The 13,342-nt window shown below is 41.9% G+C and overlaps 1 protein-coding gene across 1 annotated transcript in view; it reads right to left on the reverse strand.

Annotated features, from left to right (window-relative positions):
- Window positions 1–13,342, reverse strand: part of LOC135090018 (rootletin-like) — a 114,812-nt gene that overhangs the window by 13,428 nt on the left and 88,042 nt on the right. The window contains exons 14-24 of the mRNA XM_063986238.1: window positions 12,387–12,617; window positions 11,193–11,387; window positions 9,296–9,490; window positions 8,400–8,564; window positions 7,683–7,875; window positions 6,385–6,568; window positions 4,186–4,385; window positions 3,470–3,527; window positions 2,256–2,365; window positions 1,076–1,200; window positions 161–280 (exon numbers count right to left, since the gene is read on the reverse strand). Coding sequence (XP_063842308.1) covers window positions 161–280; window positions 1,076–1,200; window positions 2,256–2,365; window positions 3,470–3,527; window positions 4,186–4,385; window positions 6,385–6,568; window positions 7,683–7,875; window positions 8,400–8,564; window positions 9,296–9,490; window positions 11,193–11,387; window positions 12,387–12,617 — 1,776 coding nt within the window. The remainder of the gene's footprint in view (window positions 1–160; window positions 281–1,075; window positions 1,201–2,255; window positions 2,366–3,469; window positions 3,528–4,185; window positions 4,386–6,384; window positions 6,569–7,682; window positions 7,876–8,399; window positions 8,565–9,295; window positions 9,491–11,192; window positions 11,388–12,386; window positions 12,618–13,342) is intronic.

The raw sequence follows: 13,342 nt of genomic DNA on the forward strand, positions 1-13,342 counted from the left end.
CACAGCATGACACCACCCAATAGTCTCTCCCAGTCAACACAACACAGCACCACCCAATACTTTCCAACAGCCAACACAACACAGCACCACTCAGAACTGCATTCCCTCAATATATGAATGAAATTTTCCCCCTCACATGGTCTCACTGCCTCATACTCACCTTGGTCCGCAGTTTGGTGGCCTCTTTGCGGCTCTCATTGTGTCGGTCTTCCTCGGAGGAGAGGCGCAGGCGTAGGTTCTCCAGTTCTTGTGATTTGCTCAGTCCCTCTGTCTCCAGGAGCTGAGGAGTGGTGGAGAGAGACTTGTTTTTGTCTTGTTCATTCAGGGATCATAACTATTTCCTATTTATTCATTCAGGGCTTGTAATTATTTCACTTATTCATTCAGGATTCACAAAATTCTTTCACTCATTCATTCAACTCAAAATCATCACTCATTTATTCCAGATCTGGATTTAGGAGTGGGGAAAAGAGGGCAGCTGCTCAGGGGCTGACACAATCTGGCAAGTCCCCCCCCCATAATTAAACTTTTGTAAGTGAAAGAAACTTGAATTAGAAGACATTAAAAAAGATGTTATGCAGTGTTGCTGAAATATGGAATAGTTTCCCCTTTAATCAATAAACACTAGTTTTCTATGAACTGTTTAATATTTTTATTATTATTAATATAAATGCTTCTGTTTCATTTATACTAAAAAATAAGCTCCTTTCACTAGAATATATAATACTCTATAATAATATATTATAAAAATGTAATAACAGTACAATGCTCTATAATACTCTTGCTACTTTAGTATTTAGCTCAACATTCCAGCTTTCTGGGAGGCAGTCAGGCTGCCCATGGGCCTCCACAAACTTAAATCCAACACTGATTTATTCATTCATAACTCATAACATTATTTCACTTATTCATTCAAGACTTTAAATAATTTCACTCATTTGTTAATTCAGGCCTTATTACATTATTCCACAGTTTTATTATTACAGTATTATTATACAATCATTATACAGTAAGGTATAATAATTAGAGCTTCTATCAAATTCACTTATTTCTTTTTCTCCTTTTCTTCCCTTACCTGCAGCTTCTTCTTGAGTTCGGATGTCTCCCTCTGTGCTTCTTGCTTCACTGCATTAAGTTCTCGCAGCTGAGCCGTCATGCGGGCGATCAAGTCTGCATGTTTGGCCTCGGAGATCTCCAGTGCTGCAATGAAAGGCTATGATGCTTCTTGACTCTTTTTACTCCCATCTATCAATATATCTGGCACCTGCTCCACTACTATATCCTTTCTACTCCTATCTATCAATATATCTGGCACCTACACTGCTTCTTTGATTTTTTTATTCTTTTTACTTTTATCTATCTATCAACAAATCTGGCATCTGTTCTGCTTCTTTATTTTTTTACATCTATCCATCTATCAATACATCTGGCACCTGCTCTGCTTCTTTATTAATTTTACTCCCATCTACCTATCAGTACATCTGGCACCTACTCTGCTTCTTTATTCATTTCACTCCTATCTATCTATCTATCAATATATCTGGCATCTGCTCCTAAATGCTCAAGAAGATGGCTGTAATAAGCTTCCATAGGCCAGCACCCGACCACCTCACAAAAGAACAGCTGAGAAATACGTTGGGGCAGTTCTGATCACAGCAAGCCAAGGAAATAGTAATGTATGATGTGGTCACGTGAGCAACAACTGGTGCTCATTGGCTACTTGGGATGAGGCACTTTGATGTCTTAGAAGCAATACCAGCAGTGTTCACACCAGACACCATCTCACACCACAGCTACCCACACTCTGACCCACCATGTGTAGGTGTCCTGGCTTCACTGCCCAATTGAAGTTTTATGTACAATGTGTCCACAAACTCAACCACAAGATTTCCTGCTCAATACTTATAACTTATTAAACATTATTTTTGTACTAAACTCTTGCAAACATTTCTGTGGCATAAAAGAAAAATAATTAGTTTCTCTTTTCCTCCTGTCTCCATACAAATACTTTTTACAGTGCTAGAAAGGTTAAAATTTTTTTTTAAATTTTTTTCTCTCCTGCATTTCCATCCAAATATTTCTTACAATAATAGGAAGGTTAAAGAAAGATGACCAAAGCAGTAAAAGAGTCAGTGATCTGCCAAGTAAAATAACTTAATGACAAACTTCCAAAAGTAACTCTTGCTTGATCAAAAACTTGAACTAGAGAGTCTGGTTTCCACCACAGGGAAGCAACACAAAACGGCAACACTCACAGCTAAGTTTGTTCTCCTTGTCATCGAGTCGCTTCTGTAGGTCCTTCTTCTCCTGGTCAGCTTTCTTGATGAAGGTCTGCAGCTCCGTGGATCGCCGCTCCTCAGACGATCTGGGGGTGGGGGAAGGAGCTGGCTTACTGGTGGTACCTCTTCATATCAGGGAATGTGAACACCAAACACAAGTGAACTGTGACTTAACTGTGACTGAATGTATGTAAATTAAGACTAAGGATTTATTTACATCTAATCCATTTTCAATATTTTTAGGCAATTATCACTAAACACAAGTGAACTGTGACTTACTAATTACTTGTGTTTGCTGTTGAGTTTACAGTTTGTAGACTGAATGTATGTAAATTAAGACTAAGGATTTATTTACATCTAATCCATTATCAATATTTTTAGGCAATTACCACCAAACACAAGTGAACTATGACTTACTAATGACTTGTGTTTACTGTTACGTTTACAGTTTTGTAGAAATAAAGTATGTAAATTAAGACTAAAGATTTATTTACATCTACCCCATTTTCAATATCTTTAGGCAATTATCTGTCATTTTTGTGAATGTAAATTCTGGCATTCATAAACTGGTACAAAAGATAAAATTCTGCATTCATTAACTACCACAAAGGATGCAATTATTGTAATCATAACTTAAAAAGGACATATTCATAACTTGAATTGTAAAAGTGAATATTCATAAGTCAAGAATTGGTTAGAGTAAGCTTGGTCATCTTATACACAGTGTTAGTTAAATTTCTTTCCCACAGCAAGTATTGGCAATAGACACTCCAAGCTGCTGTGTGAGGTGCATTAGGGAAGCCACCAGCAGCAAGGCACAAGTTACTCGTCACTGAACAGCTTCTCATCAATGTTAGTGGAAGTTTGTGAATATTAACATGTCAAGCTGAACAGGAAACAAACAACCTATACCTCAGTTTTGAAAATCTCATTGCCTCCTTTCCTTTTTTCCCTCTAAATCTTTATTTCCAGGTGATGGTAAGTCTCCTCATGTGAGAAATAAAATTGCATGAATGAATGAATATACAAAACTTGAATAAAAACACACAAATCACACTGCTTTTGCAACTGGGAACTTTATCTCTCTAGTTTGTCTTCCATGTCTTGCCAAGCCTCCTGCATCTATAAAGTAAATCTACACAAATCAATGACTGGATGGATAAACAAGCAAGTGAACAAGCAGTAAATACCTCATGTCCTCATTGAGCCGACTGATTTCCTTCTTGAGGGATGCTCTCTTCTCCTCCGCTGGGAACACAAGTCAGGCCAACGTTATTTACACACACACACACACACACACACACACACATGTCTGCTTATAGACATCACTGATCACTGATTCCATACTAGATTTTCATGACCACTCTGATCTGTTGCTTAAAAGTCAGAAATATTGATCTTGTTAGCATGTTTCTCTTAAAACTCAGATACAGTGACATTAATAGATATCTTGTAAAACTCAATGACCTTAACAGATTCCTCTTCATTTTCAGAAATGATAAGCCATTAGCCTTCTCCTTGATATCCTACACTACTCCATAACAACAAAAACCACCATGTCCCCTCACCATCTCTACAAAAAAAAAACAGGTCCAACAATATTATCCTTATCCTAACCACATCCAACACTGCTCTATAATACCCAACCCTCATCACACCCCTCACTATCCTTCAGCACAATACTATACTTGTCCTAACCACATCCTACACTGCTCCATAACATCCCAATTCTGTCACACCTCTCACTATCCTTCAGCTTCTCCTGGCATCCTACACTGCTCCATAACCTCCCAAGTCCTAGCACAACACTCACTATTCTTTAGTTTATCCTCAATATCTCTACAAAAACAGGTCTTATCCATATCCTACACTGTCCCATGATATCTGAATCCCAGCACAGCCTCACCATCCTTCAGCTTCTCCTCGGCATCCTCCAGGTCCTGTTGCAGGCGGCACACATCCTCCCGTGCCAGCCGCAGGTCAGTCTTGATGGTGGTGGCCTCCACTTCGCCCTCCCGCCTTGCATCGTCCAGCCGCAGCTGCAGCTCTCGTATCCTGCGCTCGTAGGAGTCCTTCTCGTCCTTGAGCTGCTTTTCAAAGGCTTGGCTGATGGAGAGAGGCCGGTCAGAGCAGTGAGAGGGCTGGGAGAGGCTGGGGTGCTGAGGTGGAGGGCTGAGAGAGGCAGGTTGGGGGGAGGCACACAGAGGCACAGTAAGGGCACAGGAGTCAATACTCTTGGGTTGTGAGTACCAGTGGTTTACTGCAGGATTGAGAGCAGCCTCATGCGACAGTACTTTGTGCCAGAGTCTATTTAGAGAACTGTGTGCAGCTACAGACAGGCAGGAGGATCTCATAGATAATAGCATTTCTGCTCAAAAATGCCTATGTTTTCTTTATTCCTGTTACCATAACCTAATTTGTGTGAAGTGACAAAGTGTTCTTACTTTAAGACCAATTTGTTAACTTGTGTGACCAAATCATGTGTTTTTTCTAACCATTTCATTCAACAGTGTGTTGCTGAGCTTTCATCTCTATATCCATTATTATGTCTTCTTCCTTGCCATCAGTCACATTTCCCATCATGTTTTATCATTGAAAAAAAAGAAAATCAAAACTATCTTTCCCACACATCATAATGTGTGTTATCAGACTAGTCATTACTAAGATGGTAACCCTCAGCAGGACAACAATGTGTTCATCATCATTCTTGCTGCCTTGAAAAATGCTCCTGAATTTTGTGAACAAAACTCATACACAAGAATCACTTTAGGAGAACTTCACAAACTGTGTTGTATGAGGCAGGAGTTTCTCTGTAAATTGTGTAATATTTACTGCAGTCATTGTATTGGGTCAACCACTTGTCATCACCACCTGTGTGCCGCATTACAGTACTTGGCCTCAGTGCAGATGTATAGACTGACACTTGTGAGTCTGCATTGTGTGGGATGAGCATGTTTGTAGCATTACCACAGCAAGTGACAGCCAAGAAGAGAGTGGATGGCAGCATGGAGCACCCCGGTCCTGCATGGCCTCAGCCAGCAGTGAGGCAAGTGGTGGCCACACCCTCACATGCTCACAAATTCAACCACTTGTTGGCATCAGTTGCCTCACTTTTAATCTGTTTGCTGGCATCAAAATGTTCCCCTTCTTTGTCCTGAGTTAGCACTTTGCCACCTACATGTATAGTAGAATCCAGAGCAACTGGGCAGGAAGTTAGGAACAAACACAGTCTTGCTTCAGCTTTTGCATGTCTGTGTGTGAGTGGATACTGAGTAGCCCAACCCCTGACACCCCTCTACCAACAGTGTGTACTGACCCCATGGCATCAGCTAACAAATCCCAAACCAGAAAAGTTATGTGGAATCCAGCTATTTACTGTACAGTCAAGACTGCAACAGATTTGATTATCAGCCCAGGGATTTTCAACAATTTTGGTGATTTCTGGACTAAAATTAAATATAACAACAAGTCCTACAATCCTAAGGGATCAAATGCTGTGCTGGCAACTCTGAGGCAATACTGTGTGGTTAGGTTAGGAGAACACTGCTACTGTTTCCTGTGCATCTTAAGAGGTGACTGGAAGGGACAGAGCTGAGGAACTGTGAACAAACATCTTTCTCTATATTCTTGTTCCCAGTGACAAGAAGTGTAATCTTGTCTGGTCTGTTGGTTTTTAAGGGGAATCTCAGCCTGGTATATTAGCACTGGCAGATAAATCACATGCTGCCTGACACACTAGACCTTGAATGAATGTATGTCTAACTACACAAAATACTTTCCTTACAACAAACAAATAAATAGATAAACAAATAAACAAATAAATAAAACTCAAAACATTTAAAAAAAAAACATCAACACCAATCAAGAAAAAGGAAAGTACTTCCGTTTTTTGAGCAGAAGATGCAAGGAAGGCAAGAAACATTCCAACATTGGGAACAGCAAAATCCAACCAGAAATAACACAGCAGATAAGTAAATACACCTCCAGCCCTCCATGCAGCAGCAGCAACAGCAGCGGCAGCAGCAGCGGAAGGCGGCAGCGGGGAGGGAGGCTAGGGGGACAGGAGGGAGAGTCTGGGGGAGGGGGAGGAGGGCCGGAGCCTCACCTGTTGGAGTGCAGTTCCTCCTTGAGCTGAATGATCTTGTTGTGCAATGCCCCCTCACTTGCCCGCCCTGCTTCCGCCTTGCTGGACCCATCCCGCCGCAGCTGCTCCAACTGTGACTCATAGGATGACAGGTCACGCTGCAGCCCGGCCACCTTCTCCTCCAGGCTGGCAATCTCCTGCTGGGCTGGTGAGGCAGTGAAGGCAAGCTGTGTCAGGGTTAATGGTCACTACACTGTGTCACAGCTGGGATTTTTCTGGGATGACTGCCTGCTGCTTTTTTTTTTTTTTTTTTTTTTTTTTTATGAAGGAGGGACACTGGCCTAGGGAAACAAATAGGAATGAAAAAAAAATGCCCACTGAGGTACCAGTCGCTAAAGCAAAAGTCAAAAAGGATTGTCCAAAAATTAAAGGATAATTGTCTTGAAACTTCCCTCTTGAAAGTTCACCAGCCTTAAATAGATACTAGTCTGCAATAACTTGCAATGTTAAAGTAGCTGAGAAGGGAACTAACTTGCCTACACTGTGTGAGTAATGCACATTTTAAAGCTTTTTTAAATGCAGTCATTAACTCAAGTTACAGTGATTTAGCCACATGAGAACATGGGAACACAGGAATGCTGAGACTCCCACTCACTGCTTGCTCAGTGTACTCCATCTAGTTTTCAAACATGTGGCAAACTTTGCATTTCAACCAAAACCCTAAATGAATAATCCATTTATCTATCTATATACCAGGCCAGCAATCCTACACAGGGTGGCCCAGACAAAACACCACACACACACACACACACACACACACACACACACACACACACACATCATTCACACTCTTAGTCTTGTTGGCCCTGGAGTAAAAAAGATTCAGAATTACCTAAATGAAAGTAATCTGGGATTTTACAGTTAAATAAAAGTTTTGTTAGGAATAAAGTGAATTTGTTATAATGCTTGAAATAAGACAGGAATATGCAGAACAAATATTCTCAGGAAAGAAAATTACTGAGAAAATTAGTGAAGCACAGCACACGTAATACAGTTTTCTTTCCTTCTGGCTCCTCACCCTCTCTTTCTCCCTTACTCCATCTGTCCCCTCAACTCCTCACTCCCCAATTCCCCTCACCCTCACTCCATCAATTCCCCTCACCCTGCCTCCATCTATCCACTCCCCTCACACTGCCTTGCTCCATCCACTCCTCATCCTCCCTCCCTCCCTCCCTTCTTCCACTCACCCCTTTCCCCCTTCCTCTACCTACTCCATCCACTCCCTTCATCCCCACACTCCCCCATCCCCCTTTCCTTACCCAGCATCATGGAGCGGTGTTTCTCCTCCTCGAAGCGCAGGGTTGAGTCATCCTTATCTCGCTGGAGTTTCTCAGTGAGGCGCTTGAGGGACGAGATTTCCTGGTCTTTCTTCAGCTCCAGCTCGTCCCTCTCTATCTTCATGGAGTGGATGGACATGTTGAGCTTGTCCTCCAGCTCTGTCACGATGTTGTTCTGTGGGGAGGCAGGTCATGAGTGAGTGAGTGTGTGTGTGTGTGTGTGTGTGTGTGTGTGTGTGTGTGTGTATAAGGATATTTCATCAAGCAAACCAACTTTCTATATTTTGAAAAATGCTATAATTAAGTCTCTCTCTCTCTCTCTCTCTCTCTCTGTTAGTGTGTGTGTGTGTGTGTGTGTGTGCGTGTGTGTGTAAGGATATTTAATGAAAAAAAATACATCTTTCTATTACTAAGATAAGGCCATAATTCTCTCTCTCTCTCTCTCTCTCTCTCTCTCTCTCTCTCTCTGTCTGTCTGTCTGTCTGTCTGTCTATGTGTCTGTCTGTCTGTCTGTCTGTTTTTGTCTCTTACACTCCCCCATTCCCCTTCCATCCATCTCTCTCCCTCCTCCCTCCCCTTCTCTCCCCCATCCTCCTCTCTGCTGCACCTTTTCCTTCCTGCCCCTTCCCCCCTTCCCTCTCCCTCTCTCCCCCCCATTCCCTTCATCTCTCTCTCTCCTCATCCCCCTGCCTGCCACACCTTCTCCTTCCTGAGTGAGTCCAGGGTCTCCTCATGTTGGTCCCGCAGTGCCATGAGAGCCTTCTTGTGCTCTGTCTCCTTCTCATCCAGGCGACGCTCTAGGGCAGTGCGCGCCTCCCGGGCCTTGGCCAGCTCACCCTCCAGTTCTCGCTGCAGCTTGTTCATCTGTGGGGGAGTGGTGATGGTGATTAGTGAGCTGTGTTTTGTTATCTTTGTGTGTTGCTATTTTTTTTTTTTTTAGTGGTTTCTTTTGTATTGAAATGCTTTTTTTGTTTGTTGTATTTTTCTTTTGCAGGCAAGTTATTTTATTTATTTTTTTGTAATGTTTCTTTGGTATTGGTCTTTTTTTAGTTTGTTGTATTCATTTTTGTAGGTAAGCTTTTTTTTTTTGAGATAAGTAATGCTTCTTTAGTTTACTGTATGATGTATTCTTTATTTTTTATAGGGAAGAAGTAATAATTCTCTCCGTCACTGAAGCCTTTCGATTATTGTATTCTTAGTAAGGAGGTAATGTTTCTCTATCTCACAATGAGGTCTTTAATGCACTGTATTGTTTTATTTTTTATTGTGAGGTAATGTTTCTCTCACAATGAAGCCTTTAGATTACTGAGTTGTTTTTATAAGAAATGTTACCCTTACACCAAAACCTTTAGTTAACTGTATTACTGCAATGTTCCCTCACACTGAAGCCTTGAATTTACTGTATTCTGTCTTTGTAAGTAATGCTTCTCACTTACTGAAGCCTTTAGTTTATTGTATTACTATAATATTTGTCTCACACTGAAGCCTTTAGTTTACTTTACTCTTTTATAAAGAAGTATGTAATGTTTCTCTCACAGTGAAGCCTTTACTTTTGGTTGGTAAGACTGTAAAAGACAACCCAAGACTCCCCTGACCTGTGTGTGTAGCTTCTCCTTGTCTGCCGTGAGCTGCTGGGCCTCCTTCTCCAGCTGTGTGCGCCGTGCCTCACTGGCAGACCACTTCTTCTCCAGGGACGAGGCAAAGCTCTCCAAACTCTGCTTCTCTGTCTTGAGTGTTGACAATGTATCCCGCAAGACACTCAGCTCTTTCTCCGCTCCACTCAGCCGCACCTGGGGAAGGAAGGTAGTATGGATATGCTGTCTGGGAGTTTGTTGGTTTGACTGTCTGGCTTACTGAGAGGACACAGACAGGGAGAGTATGTAAAGCATGACAAGGGGATATAGATAGGCTATGAGAATGGAGTTGTGGATGGTGCATGGAACTTAACCTTAAGAAGTGCAAAAGATAAGTTTGACAGAAGCAGGAAAAGATGTAGGTATGATTACAAGATGGGAACTGAAGTTGTTAGCAAAATTAAGCAAAAATTAGAGAGAAAAGGATGGGGAACTGATATTTTCAAACAGTTTATCATCACAGAATCTTATACACAAAACAAGATAACTCATATTGTTGAATACAAGTGATATTTACTTATGCAGATGAAGAGATGAATATAATAATAACAATGATACATCTGAGATTTGAATATGCAGCAACAAAGTGCATACCTCATGAGAAAAAATATATAAAGGAATTAGAAAGTGTACACAGAGCAGCAATCAAAAGAGTACCTGACCTGACAGACCTGACATGTAGAGACTGTAGATTGCAGCTGCCAACATAAGGGCAGAGAAGGGAGAGAGGAGACTTAATTGCAGCACTGAGTGATGACCCATGTTTGTGTGTGATTCACCTACAGTCATCTGCTGGTCACCCAGCCAGCTGTTCCCCTACGGAAAGAGCTCAGAGCTCATAGTGACTGATCTTTGGGTAGGACTGAGACCAGTGACATACCACACACTGGGACAGCGAGGTCACAACACCTCGGGTTACATCCTGTACCTACTTGCTGCTAGGTGAACACGGGCTACACATTAAGAGGCTTGCCCATTTGCCTCGCCACACCCGGGATTCAAACCTGGGCCTTCTTGGTTGTGAGCCGAGCGTGCTAACCACTACACTAAGCAGTGTGTGTGTGTGTGTGTGTGTGTGTGTGTGTGTGTGTGTGTGTGTGTGTGTGTGTGTGTGTGTGTGTGTGTGTGTGTGTGTGTGTGTAGTGAAAGATATATGAGGAGACAGACTAAAAATGAAGAGGAACAGTTAAAGGAGAGACAAAGAGCCGGTTCCACAGTTGCCCTTTTTCATTTGCTAGCTAACCGACAAAAGTACTTTAGCAGTGACCAGGTTCCACAGTCAACTTTGGCTGCTGCTTTTCATTTGGGAGTGTACCAAAGACTGGAACTGGTAAGGCAATAGGGCCAATTCCATAACCTTTTTGTAAGCTATCCAATCAAAATGGTTCCCATGTTGGTAAGCTCCTGAACAAATAAGAGGAGTTTTTATTTGGATGGTTTATGAAGAGACTGTGGAACTGGCCCAAAGAAGCACAGTTTTTCCCCACAGAAACATTAAAGACATCTTGATGAAAAAGTGGTCCATGTAAGGAATATTCATGTCTTTATAGAGTTGGATACTACCAGATGAGGAAACAGAACATTAAAAGTATAGTCCTCTTCCTGTATATCACATTAAGTTACTACTACACACTCACACACACTGAAAAACAAAACCTGTAGAAGAGATATCAAAAAGATTATTCTGTAGAAGGCACATTCTGTAGATGCACAGAACTGTCTAAACAAGGGTGTGGTGCAGGCAAAAACTATCCATAACTTCAAGGCAAAGTTGAATGATAGTAGAGAGAGAGGCAGGTCAGTACCAGCATGGCTCCTTTCCCGCATGTCACAACTAGGTAAATACACACACACACACCTCCATCTCAGCATTCTCCTTGGTGAGACTCTCTTTATCACTGTTGAGTTGGTCCACCAGTCTGCTCTTCTCCATGATGGTGTTGTTGAGTGCTGTCACCTCCCCCTCCAGTGATGTCTTGATGCGCTCCAGTGCTGCAAGCTGCCCGTGAAGCTCATTGCGTTCCGAGATGGTGTCTGTCAGCTCCAGCTCAATCTGCGGCCCAATATCGAGTGGGTGAGGCAAGGTGTGATGCAGAGAACACAAAATGAAGAGAATGCAAAGTTAAATCATGTAATAAGTATAGATTATGTTATTATAGTGTCTGTCAGCTCCAGCTCAACCTGTGCCCCAGACAGAGGAGTGGGTGAGGCAAGATGAAGTGTAAATAATGTGAATATAAATGATAAGAAAGTTTATTACATTTTGAGATGGTATCTGTTAGCTCTAATTCATCCTGCAGCCCCAGATAGAAGGCTTGGTAAGACAAAACATCATGCAGATAACACAAAGGTCAGTCATGTAACTCAATTTTAAAGATAACTGTGTTTCAAGACTGAGTTTATTAACTTTATCTCAACCTCCAGCTCCAGATAGAAGAGAGGGTAAACTAGAAGAAAAAGGTCAATAATGTGAAGATAAATTATGGAACTCAACAGAAGAGAGGGTGAAGTAAGATAATGTAAATAAAGTGAAGATAATTTATGGAACTCAAACAGAGGAGTGGGAGAGGCAAGACAATGTAAATAAAGTAAAGATAAATTATGGAACTCAAACAGAAGAATCATTGAGACAAGATGATGCAGATAAAGTAAGGATAAACTATGGGAACTGAAACACGAGAGTAAAACTAGAGGAAATGGAGATCATTCTAAATATAGGAACACATGGTTTTTAAGGGTGTTCTAGTGACAGATTAATAAGATTTCTACATTATTAACAGGAAAAACACGCTGGGAAACCCAACTAAACATCTTTGTGCCTTTGAAAAAAGTCATGGTGAAAGAGCAAAGAGTTTCAGAATACAGGTACAGAGGGTTTTTAAGGGTGTACTTATGGTTCTAGTGACAGATTAATGACATTTCTACATTATTAACAGGAGAAACACTCTTGAGAATCCAGCTAATCATCTCTGTGGCCTTTGAAAACAGTCATTATGAGAGGGCAAAGCATTTCAGAATACAATCCCAGAGACCTCCCCTCCACACCACCCACCTTCTCCTTCTCCACGTTGAGCAGCACAATTTTCTCGTTAAGTGCGGTGATGGATGCCTCGTGACTTGCCCGCTCTTCACTCAGCGCCTCCAGGTCATCCTTCAGCCGCTCTATGTCTGACCGCAGCTCGGCACGCTCTGTGCTTAATGCCGCCCGCTCTGTCTCCAGCGATGTGATCTTGGCCACCAGCTGGGACTTGTCCTGCCCCAGTGTTATGCTGTATGCCTCAACCTGGGGAGTGTGGGGATCGTTTAGTAAGCCAGGCTGCACACTGGTGGCTTGAGTGATGGCTTAACAGACTGACAGCCTAAAAGATTTTAAATGTCGTGCTGTCTGCCTCAAACTGGTGCCTAGGGGGACTCTCTAATAAGCCAGGCTGCATACTGATGACCTGGGGAAGAGCCACACTGCACAATGATGACTTAACAAATATGGAAGTGATATGGTGCACATCTACAAAGACATCAGGCCTACACATGGCAGTCCCTATATAAAACATGCCTACCTATTTCCATCCATCATCCTAATCCATGAATTTGTCTGATCTTCTTTTAAAGTCCCCAAAAGTCCCTTCTCCAGCACTTTCCACATGTCCACAACTTAACATAACCAAACTTAACCATCCATGAATTTGTTAAATGTTCTTTTAAAGCTCCCTAATGATCCACCTTCTCCAGCGCTTCCCTCATGTCCATAACTAACTTTCTTATTTATCTTATTAATCCCTAGTGGAGCTGGCAGCTCTTATATATTGTTGCCAATATCTTTTGTCTTGTGTATCATCTTCCTCCAGGCAAACCTAACCTAACCTCCTTCTTTGGCTTATTAATCCCTAGTGTGGATGGTTGCTCTTACATGTTGCCAATATATTCTGTTTTGTGCATTCTCTTCCTCCAGGCTAACTAACCCAATTTAACCGAAACTAACCATCCATAAATATGTGTAACCTTCCTTTC

The sequence above is a fragment of the Scylla paramamosain genome, chromosome 34 (genome assembly GCF_035594125.1).
Source record: "Scylla paramamosain isolate STU-SP2022 chromosome 34, ASM3559412v1, whole genome shotgun sequence".
Taxonomy (NCBI): domain Eukaryota; kingdom Metazoa; phylum Arthropoda; class Malacostraca; order Decapoda; family Portunidae; genus Scylla; species Scylla paramamosain.